Below are 26,538 nucleotides of genomic sequence, written 5' to 3' on the forward strand. Positions count from 1 at the left end.
GCAGCCAGAACTGCCCCCCGTCTCCAGCATCCTCTCACTCTCCGAGACCACTGTTCAGTGCTCTTTTCCCCCCACCCCTTCCTCCAGCTCTCATAGGAAGCCGACAGAGAATTCTCTTAGAGCCTCCCCGCGCTGTCTACAAATCCTGCCATCTTTTCTGCCACAGAGACCAAGTATCTAGTTCCTGTCAAGCCCACTCTGTGCATGCTCTGGGATCAAGGACTTTGTTCCCTTTGTTCCTTCATATATTGTATGTCTCTCCCCTGCACTGTTAATCTCTCTCTCTCTCCTAGGTGGTCCCCAGCAATACATAAACGTGCTCTGGAATCACCTGTGTTTAAACAAACACAGAAAACAAATAAGAAACAAGCCTTTCCTTTGTTCTGTGCCTTTCAGCTGCTGTTTCATTTTTCTGCTCTTTTTCTAGCCAGTCTCTTTGCTTTCATTTGTTTATCTTCCCTCCAGTTGGCTCCTACCATTTTAAAAAACTTAAAAAAAATTTGAGGTAAAATTTGCAAAGCATAAAATTAACCATTTTAAAATACATACAATCTAGTGGTATTTAGTACATTCCCAATTTTGTGTAACCACTGCCTGTATCAAGTTCCAATACCTTTTCATCACCTCAAAAAAAACCCTTACCCATTAAGCAGTCACTCTTCACTCCCTTTCCCTCGGCCCTGACAACCTCCACTTTGCTTTCTGTCTCTATGGATTTACTTATTCTGGATGTTTTATACAAGTGGAATCATTAATATGTGACCTTTTTTGTCTGACTTCTTTCACTTAGCATAAAAGAGTTTCATCCATGTTGTAGCATGTGTCAGTACTTCATTCCTTTTTATGGCTGAATAATATTCCATTGAATGGAATTGTGGATCCATTTATCTGTTGATGAGAATTCTGGTTTTTTCTACCTTTTGGCTATTGTGAATAGTGCTGCAATGATATTCATGTACAGGTGTTTGTTTGAGTAACTTTTCAGTTCTTTTGGGTATATACCTAGGAGTGGATTGCTGGATCTTGTGGTAATTCTATGTTTAACTTTTTGAGGAACCACCAAGCTGTTTTCCCCAGTGGCTGCACCTTTTTTTTTTTTTTTTTTTTGCCATACGTGGCCCTCTCACCGTTGTGGCCTCTCCCGTTGCGGAGCACAGGCTCCGGACGCGCAGGCTCAGTGGCCATGGCTCATGGGCCCAGCCACTCCGTGGCATGTGGGATCCTCCCAGACCGGGGCACGAACCCGTGTCCCCTACATTGGCAGGCGGACTCTCAACCACTGCGCCACCAGGGAAGCCCCAAGGCTGCACCTTTTTGCATTCCTACCAGCAATGTACAAGGCTTCCAATTTCTCCACATCCTTGTCAACACTTTTTTTTTTTTCTTAATTGTAGCCGTTCTAGTATGTGTGAAGTGATGTCTCCTTGAGGGTTTTTTAATTTTTGTTTATTTTTTTAATTTTTAAAATTTTTATTGAAGTATAGTTTATTTACAATTCTGTGTTAGTTTCAGGCGTACAGGAAAGTGATTCAGTTATATATGCACACACATATATTTATATATATAAACACGTATGTGTATATATATTCTTTTTCAGATTCTTTTCCACTTATAGTTATTACAAGATATTGAATATAGTTCTCTGTGCCATGCAGTAGGTACTTTTTGTTTATCTCTTACCAGATATATAACTTGCAAATATTTCCTCCCATATAGACTTCCTTTTCACTTTCTTGGTCATGTTTTTTGATGCACTAAAGTTATTAATTTCCATGAAGATCAGTTTGTCCATATTTTCTTTTGTTGCTCATGCTGTAGGGGTCATATATATGAATCCATTGCCAAATCCGAGGTTATGAAGAGTTATTTCTATGTTTTCTTCTAAGAATATTATAGTTTTAGTTCTTATATTTAGGTCTTTGCTTCATTTTGAGTTAATGTTTGTGTATGGTGTGAGGTCAGGGTCCAGTTTTATTCTTTGGCATGTGTAGATCCATTTGTCCCAGCACCATTTGTTGAAAAGACGATTCTTTCTCGACTGAATGGATAGCACCCTTGTCAAAAGTCCATTGTCCACAGATGTGTGGGTTTATTTCTGGATTCTGTTCCACTGATCTGTATGTCTCTCCTTAGGTCAGTACCACACTGTAGATTTGTAGTTAAGTTTTGACATCAGGAGTCCTCCTACTTTGTTCTTTTTCAGTGTTGTTTTGGTTATTTTGGGTTCCTTGCAATTCCATATGAATTTGAGAAGCAGTCTTTCCATTTCTGCAAAACACATTGTTGGGCTTTTGATAGGGACTGTATTGAGTTTGTAGATCACTTTGGATAGTATTGTCATCCTAACAGTATAAAGTCTTTCAGTCCATAAACACGGGCTGTCTTTCCATTTATTTATGTGGTCTTTAGTTCCTTTCAGCAATATTTTGAGTTTTCAGTGTCCAAGTGTTTTACCTTGGTTAAATTTTTTCTTACGTATTTTATTCCATTAGAAGCTATTGAATTCCACAGTCATCAGAGAAGATACTTTGGTTGATTTTAATCTTGTTTTGTGGCCTAATGTATGGTCTGTCCTGGAGAATATTCCATGTGCACTTGAGAAAAATGTGTAGTCTCCTGTTTTTGGGTGGAATGTTCTGTATATATCTGTTAGGTCTAATGGATTATGGTGTTGTCCCAGTCCTCTATTTCCTTATTGATCTTCTATCCAGTTGTTCTATCCATTATTGAAAGTGGGGTATTGAAGTTTCCAACTGTTGTAGAATTATCTTTTCTCCCTTCAGTTTGTCAATTTTTACTTCATATGTTTTGGGCTCTGTTAGGTCCATATATGTTTATAATCATTAAGTCTTCTTGGTGGGTTAATACTTTTATCAATATATAATATCCTTTGTCTCTTGTAACAATTCTTGGCTTAAAGTCTATTTTGTCTGATGTTAGTATAGCTACCCTTGCTCTCTTTTGGTTATTATTTGCATGGCATATCTTTTTCTTTCTTTTTTTTATGTTTTTTTTTTTGGCTGTGCCACATGGCTTGCAGGATCTTAGTTCTCCAACCAGGGATCAAACCCAGGCCCCCTACAGTGGAAGCACAGAGTCCTAACCACTGGACCACCAGTAAATTCCCTGGAATATCTTTTTCTATCCTTTGACTTTCAACCTGTTTTTATCTTTGTAGCTAATGTGAGTCTCTTGTAGACAAAGTGGAGTTGGTTCCCTTCCTTCTTTGTTTTGATCCATTCTACTTGTCTCTGCCTTTTAATTGGAGAGTTTAACCCATTTTCACTTATAATAATTACTGATAAGCAAACGCTTCTGTCATTTAATTATACTTTCTATATATTTTACATCTTTTTGTTCCTTAATTTTTCCATTACTGCCGCCTTTTGTGTTTTATTGTTTTCTTTTTGTGGTGTACCAATTTGATTCCTTTCTCGTTTTCATTTCTGTACATTTTTAAGTTATTTTTTGGTAGTCACCCTGGGGATTACAGTTAACCTCTTTGACTTACACCACTCTATTTGAATTAATATCACCTTTATATACAAAAACTGTGCTCCTATTCAGCTCTGTCACGTCCCCTCTATGTTATTGTTGTCACAAATTATGAGTTTACATGTTGTGTGCCCATTAACATGGATTTATAGTTAGTTATTTTATGCGTTTGTCTTTTAAATCATATAGGGAAAAGAATTATAATCAAAAATTACAGTAATACTGACTTTTATATTTAACCTATATACTTGACTTTAATTTTCCTTTTTCTTGGTTCTGTGTTTACTTACTTTTTTTGTAAGCCTTTGGCTAATTCTCAGAGTTCTGACAAAATGACATCTGTTGGTTTTTGCTTAATTTTTAGGTGTGTCTGTGGGGGAACAAGCCCTTGGAGTTACCTACTCTGGCGTTTTTGCTGATACCACTCATAGTTTTTAACATTAAAAAAATTTAAGTTAAATATTTTTAAAATCAAAAGTAACACTTGTACATATAAAACTTCAAATAGTACTTAGAGGCTTATAATTAAACACTGTACTTCCTTGTCTATTTCTATCTAATTCTTATTTTCCCAAGGCAGCCACTTGTAATTCTTTTACCTTTTTCATTTTTATTCTTAAATAATAGTCCCTTCTTGCTATTGATTTTTTAAAAATTTCGAAATCATACACAGACACACAAACACACACACACACACACAGCATCACTTCCCTTCCTCTTGTATGGTTGTATCACACTTTCTGGTTGGACCATTATTCATTGTCATTATTGTAACTGTGTACGTATTTGTGTATCTGCCCTATATACTAGATTATTATATTTTCATTCTTATACACTTATTCTCCTTAAGATTATTGCTGCATTTAAAAAAAAAATTATTTATTTATATTGTATTTTTGGCTGCGTTGGGTCTTCGTTGCCACGCACAGGCTTTCTCTAGTTGTGGCGAGTGGGGGCTACTCTTCGTTGTAGTGCACGGGCTTCTCATTGCGGTGGCTTCTCTTGTTATGGAGCATGGGCTCTAGGTGCACGGGCTTCAGTAGTTGTGGCACGCAGGCTCAGTAGTTGTGGCTCACGGGCTTTAGAGTGCAGGCTCAGTAGTTGTGGTGCACGGGCTTAGTTGCTCCGTGGCATGTGGGATCTTCCTGGACCAGGGCTTGAACCCATGTCCCCTGCATTGGCAGGCGGCTTCTTAATCACTGTGCCACCAGGGAAGTCCCCTGTTGCTACATATGTTTTGATTTCTCTATAACCATCACTAATTCCAGAACTAACAGAACCGAAAGTTGTTTTTCAGTATCCTGTAGTTGTTATTGATTCTTGGTGGCTTCTCGTGTGCCCTCTCCTTCTGCTCCACTGTGGCGTGGCTGCTCTAAGCGTTGCTGTAGCTGAAGTCCTGTGTCTTCCATCCACAGCCTTCCTCTCGCCAGCTTCTTGGGTTCCCTAATTCTTGTGTCTCATATCTTCTTATCTCTCTACTGACTCTTGTTTTTTGGAGCACATTCTCCAGTAGCTCTTTGAGAAAGGGTGTTTTAAAGGTGGATTTTCAGACTTTTCATATCTGTGAGTCTTTATCCCATCTTCACAGTTGATTGATACTTTGGCTGCGTATAGAATTCTAGATGGGAGTTATTTTCTTTCAGAAAATGGAATGCATGATCCATTGTCTTCTAGTTAGGAGTGGAACCCAAGTTTAATTTGGTTCTGAATTTGTATTATATAATCTTTCTTCACCCCTCCTAGAAACCTTAAAACCTCCAAATAAAATCCCTCTTAACCATCTATTCTTTGCTCCGTTCTTTCCCCCAAATTCTGTGCATGTTTTTCTTGCTTTCTCTGCTTGTACAGAACATTTTTTCTAGTTTATCTTTACACCAAGGATGCAGCCTTGTGGGGTCCCCAGCTTTGACTCTTGTCTCCTGTGTAAGAATTTCCTCCTAGTATCATCCCTTCGACTTTACCTGCTCTTCCCTTGTCCTGTCTTGCTGTCAAAATAGGTTCCACAGATTCAGCAGATACTCTCAGCTCCATTTGTCACTTACCTCCTAGGATTCCCCTTTTTAGTTCATATTTGTCCTCTTTGGATTCCTTACGTTTTTGCCAACTCCATAATACGTTTAAAATTATGCTTTTAAAATGTAGGGACTTCCCTGGTAGTCCAGTGGTTAAGACTCCGTGGTTCCACTGCAGCTTTGTAGCCATATTTTTTCTGTTGCAGCTATCAGCTCTGTCATATTATTAAGAAAGTAGCCATAGGTAATGTATAAATGATGGGCTCCTTTAGATTTGGCCTGAGGCTGGCTGGCCTCTAGCCCAAAATATCTCAAGTCCATCCAGTGAACTTACAATCTGGGAAGGAATATTAGACACTTTGCTACTTTGCACAGTGTATTTCTGAAGCATTGATGTTCCAGCAGGAAGAGCCCTTTGGGAGCACCAGTGAGGAAGAGTCTGGTACTGAGGACCATCAGAGTCTAAAATCTGTCATTGATGTTGAAGACCTCGGCAAGATTATGGATCGTATGAAGAAAGAAAAGGTACTGTAATTTTGGGAAATGGTGAGCTGGGATCCGACAGTTGGTTGACATCTAGCATCTGTGTTGGCGCATAGTCCATCTGAGCTCATAATTGGACAGTTTTATTTCTTTGCCTCCTGTTTTGAGAGTTTTATACTTTTTTTGGCCATTATAACATGAGTTTTGTGAAAATCTTTCTCAGCCCTGTGGAAATGAGCTCGTAGTAGAATAGACATAACTGAGGAAAGGGTAGATGGTTAGAGGGACTTTCCTCAGTGTTGTGGCTGAAGATGACAGGCTGAGCAGCATGATGAGATTGGTGTTGATATTCCCAGTGGAACCCTCATGTAAAAGTGCTTCCCTGTCTTAGACCGAGTGGTGTTGGGGGATGGCACAATGGTCTGTGGGTGTTGAGGTCAGCTTAGGTGGAGGCCCTAGGAATCTAGGAAATGTTCATCTAGGTTGTCATTGTCTTAGTTACTCGAAGAGTAAGAGAATGTATGGTGTAGTAGGGTTTTATGCAGAGTCTAATGACCTAAAATTGAAATAACATTATATATGCAATAATATAAAAATATAAAGTCTCAATTTATGTGTGAGTTTTGGGAAATGAGAATATCCTAAGGTAAAAATGTATCGAATGCATAAGTCTTAGAAATAAAAGAAACAAACTGTGGAAGAATCCAGGAAAACCTATGATAAAATTAACACAAACTCAAATGAAACAGTTCAGTAAGGCAGCAGGCCATAGTAAGGTAAAAAGTCAGCCCCCTTTATATTCCCAGATAATAACCAGTTAGAAGCTGTGGTGGGAGAGGACCCCATTTACAGCAGCTACATAAAAAATAAGCACGCACATAGGGATACACTTCTGAAGAAGTAATCCTAAATCTCTACGAGGAAGACTTTAAAACATTCCTGGAAGATGTAAAAGTGCCTTGAACAAATGAAAAGACCTTCCTCGTTTTTAGATATGGTGACTCAGTATTGTAATGCTGTCAGTTCTTTTAAGTTAATACAGACATTTGATGCAATCCCATTAAAATTCCAGTAAGGTATTTTTTTTTGGAGCTAGACTGGTTGATTCATGTGGAAAAATAAACATGCAAGGGTAGTTAGGGAAACTTTGGCAAAAGTCATAATGAGAAAGGCTAGCCCTACCAGGTGTTTAAACTTAACTACAAGGCATCTGTAACTGACACTGTGGTACTGGCTCCCGATGAGACAGACCAATGCAACAGAATAAAATTCCAGGAATAGATCCAAGAATATACGGAATTTCATATATGATAAAGTTGGTGTCTCTTTTCCCCAGGGGGAAGATATACTTTTAAGATAAATGATGTTGACAACTGGCTAGCTACTCGTGAAAAGATAAGTTGGCTCTGAACCTCATACATACATCAGGATAAACTCCAATCTGAGTTAGATCTCCAATCAGAGATATAAATGTTGAAAAATACGTAAATAATAGATGCATTATTTAAAACTTGAAAAAAGATTTTGTATATGACCTGAAATCTGGAAACAATAAAACATTGAATATCAGTGATTTTTAAAAAAATTCACATAGCTATAGACAAAATCGAAAGACAAATGATAAAGTGAGGGAAAATATTTGCCCCTTATACTATAAAGAAGGAGTTAATTTTTCTACCATACACAGCACTCTTAAAAATTGAATGAAAAAAAAAAGACTTTAGTAGAAAAAAAAGGAAAAACACATGAATAGGCGAGTCTCAGAAAAACCTCTACAAATAGACTTTAAACATGAAAAAATCCTCAAATTCACTCATAATAAAGGACATGCAAATTAAAACTACACTGATATACATTTTCTTACCTAGAAAAATAGCAGAAATTCAAAAGTTGGACAATGCACAATTGGTGAGGCTCTGTGGAAACAGACACCCATACCTTTTTGATGGGAGTCCAGAATGGTATACCCGTATGCAGGGGCTTTGGGCAGTCTTTACCAAATTCACACGCATTTACGCGTGATCCAGCAGGCCCAGATGTATAAATTTGCCTTGAAGATACATCTTCACAAATACAAAACAACATCTGCACAAGGTTATACCTTGCAGCAAGTATAACAGACAGCGATTGGATACTGGCTGAAAAAAGCATGATGTGCCCACACAGTATAATACTGTTGTACAGCTGTGAAAAATAATAAAGTGGATCCGTATGCATTCATGTGACTTCAGGTGGTATGATTTGGAGGCTGATATGAACTTAAGATTTTTAAAAATGTACGTTTCTTGTCATGTTATATTTGCAAATTTATAATTTAAATGTGTGTGTGTATAAATAGCATTTCGTGGCTGTGTTTGTTGAAAGGACCTTTCATGTTCTGACACTAACTAACACCCAGTTAATTCAAATGACCTGCAGTTCAATTCAGTTCTGGCACTACCTGGAGTTAGTGTCAGACCCCCCATAGTCCTGTGCAAGACTGTCTCCACTTCAGTGGTAGCTGTAAGTCTAAGGGTCCACTTGGACTTCCGACCAACTGGTCATAAGTATGGGGGTTCTCATGTCCGATCCCCTCACGTTCGATAATTTGCTAGGATGACTCAACTCACTGAAAGCACTGTATAAATCTCCCTTGATTTACAATGGTGTTATGTCCCAATCAACCCATTTTAAGTTGAAAATTTTGTAAGTCAAAAACATATTTAATACACCTAACCTATCAAACATCAAAGCTTAGCCTAACCTACCTTAAACATACTCAGAACACTTAAATTAGCCTACATTTGGGCAGAATCATCTAACATAAAGCCTGTTTTATAATAAAGTGTTGAATGTTTCATGTAATTTATTGAATAGCATACTGAAAGTGAAAGAGTGGTTATAGGGGTACAGAATGGTTTTGAGTGTATTGGTTGTTTATGCTCCTTTGTGATTGTGTGGCTGACTGGGAGCCTTGGCTTGCTGGCATCACAAGAGTGTATTGTACTGCATATGGGTAGCCTGGGAAAAGACTAAAATTCAAAATTCGAAGTAAGGTGTTTACTAAATTTGTATCGCTTTCGCAACATCAAACCATTGTAAGTCAGGGACTTACGGTTACAGTTTTGTAGCGAAGGATACAAATCAGAAACCACCAAATGGAAAGGAAGCATAGGGCAAGATCTGAGAGTGGAGGGTTGGGGAAGAGACCCAGAGTTTCTGTGCCCCCTCATCGTGGAATCTGGGCACATCACCCTCCCACCCCATCAATGTGTTCACCACCTAGGAAGCTCTCCTGAGCTTTATTTTTTACTTTATAAATTTATTTCTTTCTTTATTTATTTTTGGCTGTGTCGAGTCTTCATTGCGGCGCGCAGGCTTCTCATTGCAGTGGCTTCTCTTGTTGCAGAGCACCGGCTCTAGGCGCGCGGGCTTCAGTAGTTGTGGCACGTGGGCTCAGTAGTGGCTTGTGGGCTCCAGAGCGCAGGCTCAGAAGTTGTGGTGCACAGGCTTAGTTGCTCCATAGCATGTGGGATCTTCCCGGACCAGGGCTTGAACCCATGTCCCCTGTGTTGGCAGGTGGATTCTTAACCACTGCGCCACCAGGGAAGCCCTCTACTGAGCTTTAGCATCCAGAATTTTTATTGGGGTTTCATTATATAGGCATGATTAATTAGATCATTGGCCAGGTGTTTGAACTCAATCTCCAGCCAGCCTCCCCTCCCCCTCATGTCTCTGGAGATCCAGCTGGCCCAAAGTTGCCTTATGTGATTGTCTTCTGGTGACCAGCTCTCTTCCTGAAGCTATCTAGGGGCCCACTGTGAGTCACCTCGTTAGCATAACAAAGACACTTCTGTCTCTTTAGGAAATGCCAGGGTTTTTTGAAGCTGTGTGCCAGGAGCTAGGGACAAAGACCAGATGTATTCTTTATTGTGCCACAGACCTAGAAACAAACAGAGTAAGCACTCAGATCTTGTTTTCTAAAATCATTACCCTACTAAAAGGAACTAGGGCTCCTTGAAGAAATGGCTGATTCCAGGGTTGGGGAAGGGAGTGTAACAGATGAGCCTGGGATGTCTTGTTGAGTAGGTAGGTCCTCAGTGTCTAAAGGATATAGCTTGAGGAGTTTCTCACAGGCCAAATATGGGGCAGTTTGAACATCAAAAATCAACATAATGATGAACATAATGGATTATATTACATCAAATTAAAAAAAAATCAATCCTTGTGCTACTCAAAAAAAAAAAGGGAGGCACAGGAGAAAGTTTGTTTTTTTGGACTTTTTTTTTTCTTTTTAACATCTTTATTGGACTATTATTGCTTTACAATGGTGTGTTCGTTTCTGCTGTATAATAAAGTGAATCAGTTATACATATACATATATCCCCATACCTCCTCCCTCTTGCGTCTCCCTCTCACCCTCCCTATCACACCCCCTAGGTGGTCACAAAGCACCAAGGTGATCTCCCTGTGTTATGTGGCTGCTTCCCACTAGCTATCTGTTTTACATTTGGTAGTGTATAAAGTCCATGCCACTCTCTCACTTTGTCCCAGGTTACCCTTCCCCCTCCCCGTGTGCTCAAGTCCATTCTCTATGTCTGCATCTTTATTCCTGCCCTGCCCCTAGGATTTTCAGAACCTTTTTTTTCTTTTTAGATTCCATGTATATGTGTTAGCATACAGTATTTGTTTTTCTCTTTCTGACTTACTTCACTCTGTATGACAGTCTCTAGATCCATCCACGTCTCAACAAATGACCCAATTTCGTTCCTTTTTATGGCTGAGTAATATTCCATTGTATATATGTACCACATCTTCTTTATCCGTTCGTCTGTCGATGGGCATATAGGTTGCTTCCATGACCTGGCTATTGTAAGTACTGCTGCAATGAACATTGGGGTGCATGTGTCTTTTTGAATTATGGTTTTCTCTGGGTATATGCCCAGTAGTGGGATTGCTGGATCATATGGTAGTTCTATTTTTAGTTTTTTAAGGAACCTCCATACTGTTCTCCATAGTGGCTGTATCAATTTACATTCCCACCAACAGTGCAAGAGGGTTCCCTTTTCTCCACACCCTCTCCAGCATTTGTTATTTGTAGGTTTTCTGATGATGCCCATTCTTACTGGTGTGAGGTGATACCTCATTGTAGTTTTGGTTTACATTTCTCTAATAATTAGTGATGTTGAGCATCTTTTCATGTGCTTGGCCATCTGCATGTCTTCTTTGGAGAAATGTCTATTTAGGTCTTCTGCCCATTTTTGGATTGGGTTATTTGTTTTTTTAATATTGAGCTGCGTGACCTGTTTATATATTTTGGAGATTAATCCTTTGTCCGTTGATTCATTTGCAAATATTTTCTCCCATTCTGAGGGTTGTCTTTTCGTCTTGTTTATGGTTTCCTTTGCTGTGCAAAAGCTTTTAAGTTTCATTAGGTCCCATTTGTTTATTTTCATTTTTATTTCCATTACTCTAGGGGGTGGATCAAAAAAGATCTTGCTGTGAGTAATGTCAGAGTGTTCTTCCTATGTTTTCCTCTAAGAGGTTTATAGTGTCTGGTCTTACATTTCGGTCTCTAATCCATTTTGAGTTTCTTTTTGTGTATGGTGTTAGGGAGTGTTCTAATTTCATTCTTTTACATGTAGCTGTCCAGTTTTCCGAGCACCACTTATTGAAGAGACTGTCTTTTCTCCAACGTATATCCTTGCCTCCTTTGTCATAGATTAGTTGACCATAGGTGCGTGGGTTTATCTCTGGGCTTTCTATCTTGTTCCATTGATCTATGTTTCTGTTTTTGTGCCAGTACCAGAGTGTCTTGATTACTGTAGCTTTATAATATAGTCTGAAGTCAGGGAGTCTCATTCCTCCAGCTCCGTTTTTTTCCCTCAAGACTGCTTTGGCTATTTGGGGTCTTTTGTGTCTCCATACAAATTTTAAGGTTTTTTTGTTCTAGTTCCATAAAAAATGCCATTGGTAATTTGATAGGGATTGCATTGAATCTGTAGATTGCTTTGGGTAGTAGAGTCATTTTCACAATGTTGATTCTTCCAATCCAAGAACATGGTATATCTCGCCATCTGTTTGTGTCATCTTTAATTTCTTTCATCAGTGTCTTATAGTTTTCTGCATACAGGTCCTTTGTCTACCTAGGTAGGTTTATTCCTAGGTATTTTATTCTTTTAGTTGCAATGGTAAATGGGAGTGTTTCCTTAATTTCTCTTTCAGATTTTTCATCATTAGTGTATAGGAATGCAAGAGATTTCTGTGCATTAATTTTGTATCCTGCGACTTTACCAAATTCATTGATTAGCTCTAGTAGTTTTCTGGTGGCATCTTTAGGATTCTCTATGTAGAGTATCGTGTCATCTGCACACGGTGACAGTTTTACTTCTTCTTTTCCAATTTGTATTCCTTTTATTTCTTTTTCTTGTCTGATTGCCATGGCTAGGACTTCCAAAACGATGTTGAATAATAGTGGTGAGAGTGGACATCCTTGTCTTGTTCCTGATCTTAGAGGAAATGCTTTCAGTTTTTCACCATTGAGAATGATGTTTGCTGTGGGTTTGTCATATATGGCCTTTATTATGTTGAGGTGGGCTCCCTCTGTGCCCACTCTCTGGAGAGTTTTTATCATAAATGGGTGTTGAATTTTGTCAAAAGCTTTTTCTGCATCTATGGAGATGATCATATGGTTTTGTTTTTTTTTTAAAGATTTTTTTGATGTAGACCATTTTAAAAAATTAATTAATTAATTAATTAATATTTAATTTTGGCTGTGTTGGGTCTTCGTTTCTGTGCAAGGGCTTTCTCCAGTTGCGGTGAGCAGGGGCCACTCTTCGTCGTGGTGCGCGGACCTCTCACTGTTGCAGGCTCTCCCGTTGTGGAGCACAGGCTCCAGATGCGCAGGCTCAGTAGTTGTGGCTCACGGGCCTAGTTGCTCTGCGGCATGTGGGATCTTCCCAGACCAGGGCTCAAGCCCGTGTCCCCTGCATTGGCAGGCAGATTCTTAACCACTGTACTAGCAGGGAAGCCCGATCATATTGTTTTTATTCTTCAATTTGTTAATATGGTGTATCACATTGATTGATTTGCGTTTATTGAAGAATCCTTGCATCCCTGGGATGAATCCCACTTGATCATGGTGTATGATCCTTTTAATGTGTTGTTGGATTCTGTTTGCTAGTATTTTATTAAGGATTTTTGCATCTATATTCATCAGTGATATTGGTCTGTAATTTTCTTTTTTTGTAGTATCTTTACCTGGTTTTGGTATCAGGGTGATGGTGGCCTCATAGAATGAGTTTGGAAGTGTTTCTTCCTCTGCAATTTTTTGGAAGAGTTTGAGAAGGATGGGTGTTAGCTCTTCTCGAAATGTTTGATAGAATTCACCTGTGAAACCATCTGGTCCTGGACTTTTGTTTGTTGGAAGATTTTAAATCACAGTTTCAATTTCATTACTTGTGATTGGTCTGTTCATATTTTCTATTTCTTCCTGGTTCAGTCTTGGAAGGTTATACCTTTCTAAGAATTTGTCCATTTCTTCCAGGTTGTCCATTTTATTCGCAGAGAGTTGCTTGTAGTAGTCTCTTAGGATGCTTTGTATTTCTGCGGTGTCTGTTGTAAGTTCTCCTTTTTCATTTCTAATTCTATTGATTTGAGTCCTCGCCCTCTTTTTCTTGATGAGTCTGGCTAATGGTTTATCAATTTTGTTTATCTTCTCAAAGAACCAGCTTTTAGTTGTATTGATCTTTGCTATTGTTTTCTTTGTTTCTATTTCATTTATTTCTGCTCTGATCTGTATGATTCCTGTCCTTCTGCTAACTTTGGGTTTTGTTTGTTCTTTTTTAGTTCTTTTAGGTGTAAGGTTAGATTGTTTGAGATTTTTCTTATTTCTTGAGGTAGGCTTGTATAGCTATAAACTTCCCTCTTAGAACTGCTTTTGCTGCATCCCATAGGTTTTGAATCGTCGTGTTTTCATTGTCATTTGTCTCTGTGTATTTTTTGATTTCCTCTTTGATTTCTTCAGTGATCTCTTGGTTATTTAGTAATGTATTGTTTCACCTCCATGTGTTTGTGGTTTTTACGTTTTTTTCCCTGTAATTCATTTCTAATCTCATAGCGTTGTGGTCAGAAAAGATGCTTGATATGATTTCAATTTTCTTAATTTTATTGAGGCTTGATATGTGACCCAAGATGTGATCTATCCTGGAGAATGTTCCTTGCGCACTTGAGAAGAAAGTGTAATCTGCTGTTTTTGGATGGAATGTCCTATAAATATCAGTTAAATCTATCTGGTCTATTGTGTCATTTAAAGCTTCTGTTTCCTTATTTATTTTCACTTTTTATGATCTGTCCATTGGTGTAAGTAAGGTGTTAAAGTCCCCCACTATTATTGTGTTACTGTTGATTCCCTCTTTTATAGCTGTTAGCAGTTGCTTTATGTGTTGAGGTGCCCCTGTGTTGGGTGCATACATATTTATAATTGTTATATCTTCTTGGATTGATCCCTTGATCATTATGTAGTGTCCTTCCGTGTCTCTTGTAAGGAGAAAGTCTTTACAGAAGGTTTACAGATTATAAATAAAGAGGGCATGATAGAATTAGAAAATTACCTGTTTGCAGTCCCTAGTGTAATAATTGATTTAAGCAAGGATTAGGTGAAATGTCTTTGAGCAACGGATATTGACATAGTCTCAAAACATCATGCCAGGAACTAAACCACTTAGACGTGCCAAAAATAAATAAATCAGTGGGGAAAAAAAAATTCCCCGTAAATTATTTACTAAGCATAAAGGGAAAAATGTACGTTTACAAAGAATCAAATTTGACATCATCATTTATGTTACAACTTGACCTTATGTACCTCCTGATATGATCTGTAGCAAGGTACATATGACATCATCTATGCAATTTTGTGTCAAAAAAGTTTAACCTGAATCTAATGGGGAAACAATCAGACAAATCCAGAATGTGGGACAGTCTAGGAGACAACAGGCCAGGCTCTTTAAAGAGTCTATGTTGTAGACAGTAACAGCAACAATAAAACTTGGGGTGGGTACTGTTCTAAGATTTTAAAAGACTAATGAAATATAAACAAATGCATTGTATAAACTTTGATCTTGAATCAAAGAGAAAAGGCCATTGTCTTGACATTTGGGGACATTTGAATTGAATTTTCTATTGGGTAATATTAGATTTATGTTAATTTTTCTCATTGTAATAATGGTGTTGTAGTTCTGTAGGTTCATATCTTTTTCCTGGAGCTGAATTTTGCAGTAATTTAAAGGTGAGGTGCTGTGGTGTCTGCAACATACTTTCAAGTGGTTTAGCAAAATTTTGTTTTTATACATAACACACACATACATACATGTGCCTAATGTGTGTGTGTGTGTATTTATAGATAGATATTGATCAAGCAAAAGTAGTGAATCTAGGCGAAGGGAATGTGGGTTTTCATTGTACCTTTCAACTTTTCTGAAGTTTTCAAGATAAAGAGTGTCAGGGGAACTATTTTCCTATGCCCACAAAATAAAACAAAAAAAAAACTAGTATCAGCTGGATTATGAATTATTTATGATATTGCCATATGAGAATATCCACCTTTTTTTTTTTGCGGTACACGGGCCTCTCACTGTTGTGGCCTCTCCCGTTGCGGAGCACAGGCTCCGGCCGCGCAGGCTCAGCGGCCATGGCTCATGGGACCAGCCGTTCCGCAGCATGTGGGAACTTCCCGGACCGGGGCACGAACCCGCGTCCCCTGCATCGGCAGGCAGACTCTCAACTACTGCGCCACCAGGGAAGCCCCTCTACCATTTTTTGATAGGACTAGTTGGTGAATAACTAGTTTTGAATTATATAAAAGTCTTGAGTACTTATTATATCTGTAAAACATGAAGACCTTCTAATTTTACTCTGGGTAGACTCATACCATAGCAAATGGTAATTTAAGGAAACAAATTTAACGATTATTTATTTAATTTTTACTAGTTAAAATTAAAAATTTTTTTCACTATAGGGACTTCCCTGGTGGTTCAGTGGTTAAGACTCTGTGCTTCCACTGCAGGGGGCGTGGGTTTGGTCTCTGGTCAGGGAACTAAGATCCCACAAGCTGAGTGGCTTAAACAAAAAAAATTAAATAAAAAAAATTTTTTTCACTATAAATTAACATACTTGTAATAATGAAAATTTGGAAAATAGAGAAAGGGCAAAAACCTACCAGTAATTCCATCTCCTCATAAAAAATCACTATTAATAAATAAATATTGGAATATTTATTTAAATTTTATCTCATATGCACCTAAATTTCTATTTTTTAAAAAATTAATTAATTTATGGCTGCATTGGGTCTTCGTTGCTGTGTGCAGGCTTTCTCTAGTTTCAGAGAGCACGGGCTACTCTTTGTTGTGGTGTGCGGTCTTCTCATTGCGGTGGCTTCTCTTTTTGTGGAGCAGGGGCTCTAGGTGTATGGACTTCAGTAGTTGTGGCACGCGGGCTCAGTAGTTGTGGCTCACTGGCTCTGGAGTGCAGGCTGAGTCGTTGTGGTGCACGGGCTTAGTTGCTTTGTGGCATGTGGGATCCTACTGGACCAGGGCTCAAACCCGTGTCCCCTGCATTGGCAGGCAGATTCCTAACCACTGCGCCACCAAGGAAGTCCCTAAATCTCTATTTTATTATAAAAATATTTATCATATTCTTCAGACAGTCTTTATAACCTTATTTTAAAAATCTTTATTTTTATTTTATTTCTAAAGTAATAAATACTGGTATAGTCTATGTTACAACAAGGATTACTTTTGGGAAATATTGTAAAAGCTGCTTTATTTTGAGTTTTACTGTCCTTTTTCAACCTGCATGGGGGGGAGACCCCTTCCCCTGTCTTGGGATGAAAACTCTGGTGGACTCCATGACTTTTCTGGTCATTTTTGGTCATAAAGTATGACAGGCACTTTAAGGTACAAAGTCTTAATTTGGCGGTAGAATGTCCAGTCCTATGTAATACTAAGTAATACTAAATAAACGCAGTCCAAGTTTCCAGTTTAATTCAGAGTGAAACTTCTCCCCTCCTTATTGTCTGCTCTCTGGCCTATTTGCTAGTAGCTATTTTATAATATCTCCTTAGGGTTTGGGGCATGGATGGGGGAAGCAGGAGATAAAGAGAAGTGGGGAAGTTCTTGCTTGGCACTGTCACAAGGGGACTTTGTGCTCTCTCGTTGTCAGGTGTTTAAACTTGGCTCTTCTTCCAGGCAGCGTGTTTAGCGCTCCTTTGGAGACGTTGTCCGTGGCTGTCTCCACACCTGGCGCCTTGCACTGAGCACGTGTACTCTGAGAAGTGTGCTTCCGATGGTCCTCACTCCTTCCTCGGGGCCCTGTACCTCTGGTTTCCCCTCTTTTGAGGTCTTTCGTCTGTTCTCTCTGGTTGCCCAGTGGGTCAGGATCGAAGATCTCCCCCACCCCTACCCCGCTCCCAAGGGAATGCTCCTGAGTTCTTTATTCTGGGAGCACAGGCTGGTTCCTCTCCAGCAACAGTGCTCACTTGCTAAAGCAACTAGTCAGGCCTTCTGCTCTCTGGATTTCCCGGGCAGGAGTCATTCACCAGTCTGAGTGCAGAGGATACATAGCGGCTTCTTTGAGGTTCCTGGGGTTTGAGGTGAGAACACAGCCCTCCACCCCCAAACATCTCTTCATTTGAGGCAGATGAAGGAGCTCAAAATACCTTTCTAATATTCTCTGAAGAAATCCTCAAAACTCCTCTCTTGTTATCTCCGTACTCTCTACCCTTTCATATCCTTGATGTCAGGGAGGCACTTTTCAAGTTCTTAAACTTGTTCTCAGATATTTCCTTTGAAATTTTAATTTTTTTTTTTTTCCCAATTTATCTTTTGGCCGTGCTGCATGGCATGTGGGATCTTAGTTCCCCGACCAGGGATCGAACCCATGTCCCCTGCATTGGAAGCGCAGAGTCTTAACCACTGGACCACCAGGGAAGTCCCATCCTTTGAAAATTTTTATAACTTGATCTGACCCTCTCTTTGGAGTTTCATTTAATTTAATACTCTGTTTACATATGTTTAAAAAACTCAAAGAATACAGTCCCCTGTCCCTATTTTTCTTAAATGTACTTTTCACAGGTCACTGCAGTTTACACTTTGACACTATTCTTCCAGGTATTTTACTGCCTTTACAAACACACCTGCATTTTGGTATAACTTCGTTTTTTGGGCTACACAGAATAATTTTGTACTCCAAGTCTACAGACTACTTTTTTCCATTTAACATGACAGGTTTCCAGTTCTGTGATAGAGATCTGCCTAATTAATTTTAATGTTTATGTAGTAGTCCACAATTATGTCCCATAGTTATTTGACTCTTGTTGATTAACATTTAGGTGTTTCCTGATTTCTATAATGAGCACTCTCTTTTTTTTAAAAAAAAAACCTATTTTAATTCCTAAATTGTACTTTTTTTTTTTCTTTTTTCTTTTGGTTGTGCCATGTGGCTTGTGGGAGTTCCCTGACCAGGGATTGAACCTGGGCCACAGCAATGACAGCGCTGAATCCTAACCACTGGGCCACCAGGGAACTCCCTATAATGAACACTCTTGCTCTTATATTTTTCATGACTGATAAACTTATCTTGAGTAAATTTGTAAAATTGAAATTTCTGGATCAAAGAGAATTTTATAATTTTGATGATATTTCTAAATTGCCCTGTAAAAAGCTGAAAACATTTTTATTTCTTCTTACTGCATGAGAGAGATGAGAATTCCTGTTTCTCTAAACCCTTGCCAACCCCCAGGTGTTCTCAATCTTTTAAATCTTACCAACCTGAAAGGTGAAAAATAATAACCTTAAAAAATAATAATTTGCATTTCTTTAATTTTGAGTGAGATTGAATGTATTTTTTTCCTGTGAAGCATCTCTTTCTGTCTACCTGGAGTTAGACAGACTACAAAGTCTGAGGGCACAGTTCCTGAGACTGCTTTCACTTCTGACACCAACTGCAAGTTTGGGGGGGTCCTAAAAACCTCCCTCAGATTCAGTCATTTGCTAGAAAGACTCACAGAACTCCCTGAAAGCTGTCACCCTCATGATTATGGTTCATTCCTAGGAAGGGGTACAGAAAAAGCAGCCAAAGGAGGAGATGCATAGAGCAGAGTCTGGAAAGCATTCATTCATTGTCCTCAGGATGTGCTACCCTCTCAGCACGGATGCGTGACATGACATGTGGAGCATCGCCAACCTGGGAAGCTCACCTGAGCTTCGGTGTCCAGAGTTTTTATGGGGGCTTCATTATGTAGGCATACCTGATTGATTGATTGCTCATGGGGTTGAATCCAGCCTACAGCATAGTACCCCCAAAATTTGGCGTGAGTCACCCTAATAGCATAAACTGTCAAGTGCCTCTGAAGGGCCCACCATGAATAAAGATACTCCCAACACTCAGGAAGTTCCAGGGGGTTAGAGGTTACTTTCCAGGAACTGGGGAGAGGCCAGACTTCTCTTTGGGCAAGGCCACATTCTTTACTACACACTGTCCTATGCCCGTTCTTATATTGGGATATTTGGTTCCTTTTGTAGAGATCATAACCCAAAAATACTCTATGAGTGTAAAACTAAACTATAGAATCCAAAATTATTTTCCAAATTTAAAATTATGATTGTTCCTGTCGCAGCATTTTGTTACTTATTTCCTAATACTTTGTCTGTGTGTTGGTGTTGTCGCTGTCACTTTTAGTAGCTTTTGTATTTTAGAAGCCCTGGCAGAGGAGCTGTTAAGAATGACAAGTTTGTGGGAGGTAGGTTCAGGGCCTGGGCCAGCCAGTTTGTAACTTGGCGCTCTTAGGGCAAAGCTTAATCTTCTCTGGCCTTAATCCCCGTGTCTGAGAAACGTGGACCATAACCTCTGCCTTCCTCACAGCATTGTTGAGAGTCAGATAAGAACTGTGCATGAAAATGCATTACAGTCTCTGAGAGCCTGAGAGATTAAAATGAGAAGTAAATATGCTTAGACATTTTAAATTTGCTTATGCATTCTGCTAGAGTTGGTCGTTTAGTCTGTTTTCAGGTTTTCTGCTGTTGTAATTAGCACTGGTCTGAGACCTTTTTTACTTAAAAGAGTGTGTTGATACTTTCTTGGTTTATATTTTCCCCAAGTTGAGATACTGGGTCAAAGCAAATATATAATTGTATGACTCTTAATAAAAATCTGAGTGATTTTAAAAGGTTAAACTGTCTTGAAATGGGATAGATTTCAGTGCATGAGATGCCTGATTTAGGTAGATTTCTGGATCTTCCAAGTTAAGAGAAGATATTTATAGCTTTATTTGTAGTGGGTGAAGAGTTTGGGACAATTTTTTTTTCCAACTTCATTGAGATATGATTGACAAATAAAATTTTATGTACTTGGGTTGTACAATGTGATTTTTTTTTAGGGTGTATAATGTGACGTTTGATATGTGTGTACAATGCTTAACCACAGCCCACACATCCCCACTTCATATTGCTAACATTGTGTGTGTGTGTGCGTGCGCGCTGAGAACACACAAGATGTACTTTCAGCAAATTTCACAGGTACTGTAAAAGTTTGGAATACTTTGCGGGTCCATTTTTTTCCTTTGCTTTTTCCTCTTATGTCCATTAGAGGGCACTGGAGAAAAAGCACTAAGGAAAAATTTGGATGTCCATGTAAATTATTTTTTGAAGTGAAATGATTTTGGACTTTATGAACTTTAAGCAGCTGGCTTATGATATTTCAGATTTCTCATAGAAATCACTCATAAAATCATCAGATCTAGGGGAAAAAATATATATATTTCCAACTTCAGTACAGCATGAAAATAACCGCCCCGTTTTTTGCTTTTCATTATTTTTAGGTTACAGCAGGGTTTGCACATGTGTCCTGTGTGTTCATTTGATATTGGAGACAGTATACTAAAATTCAGTGATGGATGTTATTACTGCTTGGCTCTTCTTTTTTGTGTCTCCGGGGAGCATTTTCTTTGGGGTCCATCCACGCAGATTCCTGAGCTGCTTTCTGCCTGTTCATCATTCTACATCACATTAATTGCCTTAGTTGTTACTGCAGAGGAAGCAGTATGCTCCAATACCTAAAAGCATCAGCTGTAGAGTTGGGCCAGAGCACTCCTACTGTAAGACCTCTTTTGAATAATATTCACTAACTTTCATGTGTCACAGTATCTCAGCTTGTGTGTCTGGGCAAGTTATTTCACTCTGTGTGCTAGAGTGGGAGACGATAACAATAACTGCTTTATAAAGTTGTTTTGAAGATGCAATAAGTTAATCCATCTAAAGCCTTTATTTTATTGCCTGCCACATAGTATGTCCTTGATAACTAATAAACGATTATTGTCTAAGGAGATATCTTCAAATGGGATATGTTTGGTCTGACTAGAACACCACCATGGTTTCTACCCCCCTCCCTCTGCAGCAAGGCAGTAATTCTAGGGCCAAAGAGAATTTGAAGGGTGGGAGTGAGAACTGAGAACAAGAGAGCTAGAGTTTGAAACGTTGCACATGCCATGTGCCGAGGGGATGGGGTGTTAGGGGAATATGGCAAGGTTGGGGAACTCTCTAAGCAGTTTGGTATGTTAAGTGTGGAGTGCGGTGGGGATGTGTGGAGAGGTGAAATAGAGTAGGAAGGCAGGGGCAGGATCCTGGAGGCCTTTTCATCCTCTGTCAGGAGAGTGTGAGCTTTGTCCTAAAGGCAGTGGGAAGCAATGTGAATTGATTGAATAGGATGAGTGGGCTGGAGGTGTGGGGAGACAGAGCTCCAGGGTAGGTTCAGACGATTAGGAGCAATCAAGTACACTAGATAATCTCATTCAGTCCTCACAAAGACCCTGGTATTGTACTGTCACCTCCACTTTATCATTTTACAGGGCAGGACACAAGCTTAGAGAAGCAAAGCAATTTGTCCAGAGTCGGATGGGGTGGGACCAAGCCCAGGCTCCATCTCTTTGTCTCACTCCCCTTTGCTGCCTCCCCAGAAGGGAAGCTGAGGAGTTTGGTTAGAGAACAAGGAGTCAGGAAGAGCCTGCCAAGGCTTAGGTTGTTTATTTTCTGTTTCTCTCGTGTTGTGCTTCTAAATGTAAAGCAGATTGCTACTTGTTTTCTTCCTGCAGTAAATAAATGTTGCTAAAATACTCCCCACAGCATGTTCTGGTTAAGCAGACGAACAGTGGTATCAGTATCATTAGTTTTGGAAATAAAGGCGGATGCTTGGTAACTACTCACCAGGGAAACATTTCAGTCTACAAAAGGAGCTCAGTGTGTCCAGTTCTGATTATAAGGCTGCATAGTACTGCAGTGTAACAACATGGAGCTGGTTCTCCTTTCATAATTATTTTTAAGGCTTTAAGTGTTCAATTCACCCTCAAATGTAAGGTGACGTCTCTTCAACCCCAAGGTTGGCACTTAACCAACTAGGTGGAAGTTTTACCTTAAAGTCTTTAACAAATCCCCTTTTGTCTTGTTTTTATCCTAGGCAATATTGGGGTGGTACTGTGGTTTCTGGGATGAAGGTGTGAAAATGAATTAGGTAATATTGTATAATATATTTTTCTTTCTTTTTTTTTTTTTTAAGAGAATTGGTACCACTTTTTGGCTCCCATTACTACAGCAGATTCATATATTTCCGTCTATTTATAAAGAACTTTTCACTTATTTATAGTCATTTTCCTGAGTGCCTAGGAAGTGAGCTTATAATCAGTTTTCCGTTTTGCATATCAGAAAATAGCAGCTTGTAGAGGGCATGCATTTTCTTTCAAGACAAGTGTGATGGGTTTGGGAGTTGGGGAGGGGTGGAAGGTTGGAGACAGGGCTAGTGCAATTGTCCCTTAGGTGAAACCAAGGCTGGGGGCAAAAGCAGTGGCATTGTGGTTGGAGAGAACCCATACGTTGAGAATTAAAAGTTTAGAACTTGGTCACGCGTTGCCCAGTGGGTGTGCAGGAGAGGAAGGAATCCAGATTGACCAGTTCTGGGATCTTCATTTATTTCTGCTTAGACTATGTAACGGCTATAAAAAAATAAATAAAAATGTACGGGTCCTATGTCAGTTGTTATGTTGTTATATTCTGGGCAAACGGGAAAATGTCTGCAGATAGGAGATTAGAATTAGAATTTGAATGGGGCTTTGCACTTCCTTGGAGAGTGCTGTGAACCATTGTATTTCTTTTCAGAAATGGAGTTACTGCTGCATATGCAAGATAGGACTAAACTGTCATAGAGGGAAAGAACGATAAAATTTTGCCCTGAATACCCAAGACCTTTAATCATAGCCGCTGCTCTCTTTCCATGTGAATTATGTGTCCAGACGATTGAATCTGGAGTAGCTGCACTCACATTTTATAATAGATAATTTCTCTAGTGTTGGGACATCGACAGTGTTCCATGGCCATTCTTTTTTTTTAAAAATAAATTTATTTATTTATTTTTGGCTGTGTTGGGTCTTTGTTCTGGTGCGTGGGCTTCTCATTGCGGTACGCGGGCTTCTCACTGTTGTGGCCTCTCCTGTTGCGGAGCACAGGCTCCGGACGTGCAGGCTCAGCGGCCATGGCTCATGGGCCCAGCCGCTCCATGGCATGTGGGATCTTCCTGGACCGGGGCACGAACCCATGTCCCCTGTATCGGCAGGCGGACTCTCAACCACTGCGCCACCAGGGAAGCCCTTGAGGGCAGATATTGCCACCTGCTATCAATTCTTGCATGATTAGTAGGGAATTACAGTAACTTGCTTCGGAATTACTTCAGAGACATTTAAATGCTCTCAAGGTCAAGGTTAGTTCACTTTGCTCCACCACAAGACTTCCTTGGAACTCAAGCTCACATCTTTGCTTTTAGGTCTGAAATAGACTTAAAAAAAAAAAAAAAGAACAAGCCATAGGATTCTTTTTTAAAAATATTTATTTATTTATTTGGTTGCACTGGGTCTTAGTTGCGGCAGGCGGGCTCCTTAGTTGCAGCATGCGAACTCTTAGTTGCGGCATGCATGTGGGATATAGTTCCCTGACCAGGGATTGAACCCAGTTCCCCTGCATTGGGAGCATGGAGTCTTATCCACTGTGCCACCAGGGAAGTCCCTGGTGGGACAGCAAATCCCTTTTCACCTCCTGCCCAGGTTCAAACATGGATCATCCTCCTTTTTCTGTGTTAGTTTGACACAGACCCGAGACATCATGTCATCTGTGAGGTGTTGTCACTTTTAGGTAGAAAGGGCGTTGTTTTGAGTCTGCTCATTGATTCACTGGGGTCTAGACACTGAAAATGGACAGGCACTGAGGGTAGTTTAGGGCTCGGTGGTAGGGCTCCTGCTCAGGTGACTTATTTTGGTTCTGCAGCTCTTAGTAAGATCTGATGAATGTCTCCTCTGAAGTGTAACACAGACTTTGTGGGTTGTCTCAAAATGATTAATTAGCACTTTAACCGTCTTCCAAAAAGGTATTGAGATAACTTTAAAATATATATACATGTAATGAGATTTAAAAAGAGAGGAAGAAATCAATGTAAACGGTGAATGGGGGTCATCTTGTAATATGACGTCACTGACAGAATATAAGACAAGGATGATGCAAGGCCTGATACAGTGATCAGAGTTGTGCTGTGAATTTTCTAGTGGCCAAAGTCAAAAGGAAACACAGTTTTATATTATCCTTCAGATTTATTTCTATCACTGAAGACAAATTTTCACCATGGGATCTTCTGTAAGAAGCCTTTGGGGCTGCAGGTGGAGGTGGTGGAGTGACTTGGGTTCTGAGCAGGTGGCTGGGCAGCTCAGAGCAATTTTTTGACTTGTTTTTGGGGTTTGCAGATGTTATAACCAGCACTACTATAATTTAGTGAAGTCCTATTATGTATCAGGCATTGTGTCAGGTAATTTTGTTTCATTTAATCTTCAACACAGTTCTGCTCCATAGATACTCCTTTTCTCTCTTTTCAGGTGAGGAAATTGAAATTTAGAGAAATAACTTGCTGAAATTGGGCAGCTGTCTGTGCTCAGATTGTGAAAACTATTTGACATCTAGATAAGTGGATTATTGATTTATGTTTTGTGGATGTATGTGTTTGAATATGTAGTTACTTTTTTTTGGGGAAAAAAAAAAAAGCCCCTGGTGTGTCTTTAGCTCAGTGTGTGACTGGAAATGTGATCATTTGGAAGAGATCAGGTTTATGGGCTGTGTGGTTCGTGATGAACCCTTTTATCCATGCTACGTGTGTATGATTGTCGTGCTGTTATTTCCCTTGCCCATTACCAATTCTGGGTTTCATTCTTTTCATTTTAATACAGAGAGAAAAGGAGCAGCAGGAAGGGGAAACTAGTTTGATCAGGAGCACAGTGAAGAATGAAGCCGGTGAAAGAAGAGCTATGATAACTCCTGCTCTCCGAGAAGCCCTTACTAAACAAGGTGAAAGTCCTCAAGAACTGTTATAATTCTACACTCTTAAGCATTCTAAAAGAGGAAACATAAAATAGGGATTGCCAAGAGGAACGAAGATAAGGAAGTCCCGCTATAGTTGGCTCAGCTGCTGTGTGGTCGTGGCAGGTGTAGCTGTTTAAGGAGTCACGGTCTTGTTTCTGTGGATCACTTGTGTGTTGGCTGCCTGGACCAGCAAGGGTTCTTCGCTTGGTTTATTGGGATGGTACTTTACCATCATTGAGGCTCAGGTATGCAGATGGAAGGTGCAGTCATTGGCTTCTTTACACGTCACTGTTTATTAAGGGGAAATTATTAAACCTCATATGATATTAGGCTGGGTTAATGAGAAGTGTTTTATGTAGAAGTATATCTGGATTTCTGTGGTCCTACCTTATGAAGAAGGCTGCGATTGAATGAACGAATGATATTGGTTTCCTGTAGAAGAAAGAGTAATAAACTGGGGGTGAGTAGACCGACTTCCTTCCCTCCCTCCCTCTTTCTATAATTATTGAGATCCTTTTATGTGACAGTTCCGGCAATGCAGAGGAACTTAAGATACTTGACATATCTCCTTCAAGGAGCTCTCAACTTATTAGAGGAGACAGACAAAAATATACAGATTTTTTTACATAGAAATATATATGCCTTTTTTTTTTTTTTTTTTGCGGTACGCGGGCCTCTCACCATTGTGGCCTCTCCCGTTGTGGAGCACAGGCTCCGGATGCGCAGGCTCAGTGGCCATGGCTCACGGGCCCAGCCACTCTGCGGCATGTGGGATCTTCCCGGACCGGGGCACGAACCCGTGTCCCCTGCATCGGCAGGAGGACGCTTAACCACTGCGCCACCAGGGAAGCCCTATATGCCTTTTCATTCGAGTAGAATAAAGTGATTTTTTTTTTTACGTCAAATCATATTTAATACTTCTGATTACTGTTCAGTTTGTCAGTATTGATACAAAATTAAGTCTCATTCATATAGGAATAAAGTGATTTTTATAATAGGTTTAAATCTGTCATCTTGCTGTTTGTTTTCTACTTGTCTCATGTGTTCTTTGATTTCCTTTCTCTTGTTTTACTGCCTTCTTTTAGATTGTTTTTTAAATAATATGATTCTGTTTTACATCCTTTGTTAGCTTA

General features: G+C 39.5%; 1 protein-coding gene and 1 non-coding gene across 5 annotated transcripts in view; one reads left to right on the plus strand and one right to left on the minus strand.

Moving 5' to 3' along the window:
- Positions 1 to 26,538, plus strand: part of LOC114894591 (S-adenosyl-L-methionine-dependent tRNA 4-demethylwyosine synthase) — a 152,360-nt gene that overhangs the window by 12,686 nt on the left and 113,136 nt on the right. For 3 of the 4 annotated variants that reach the window (XR_003793259.1, XM_029221414.1, XM_029221416.1), the window contains exons 7-8: positions 5,910 to 6,032; positions 25,273 to 25,390. Coding sequence is in view for 3 of the 4 variants with exons in the window: in XM_029221414.1 (XP_029077247.1) it covers positions 5,910 to 6,032; positions 25,273 to 25,390 (241 nt within the window). In the remaining variant the exon portion in view is untranslated. The remainder of the gene's footprint in view (positions 1 to 5,909; positions 6,033 to 25,272; positions 25,391 to 26,538) is intronic. The other variant, XM_029221415.1, reaches the window with a different exon arrangement.
- On the minus strand, positions 18,476 to 18,547 carry TRNAD-GUC. Its single transcript has one exon. It is a non-coding gene; the product is annotated as a tRNA-Asp (tRNA).

This window comes from Monodon monoceros, unplaced genomic scaffold (assembly GCF_005190385.1).
Source record: "Monodon monoceros isolate NGI ecotype Baffin Bay Population unplaced genomic scaffold, NGI_Narwhal_1 Super_Scaffold_13, whole genome shotgun sequence".
NCBI classification, from domain to species: Eukaryota; Metazoa; Chordata; class Mammalia; order Artiodactyla; family Monodontidae; genus Monodon; species Monodon monoceros.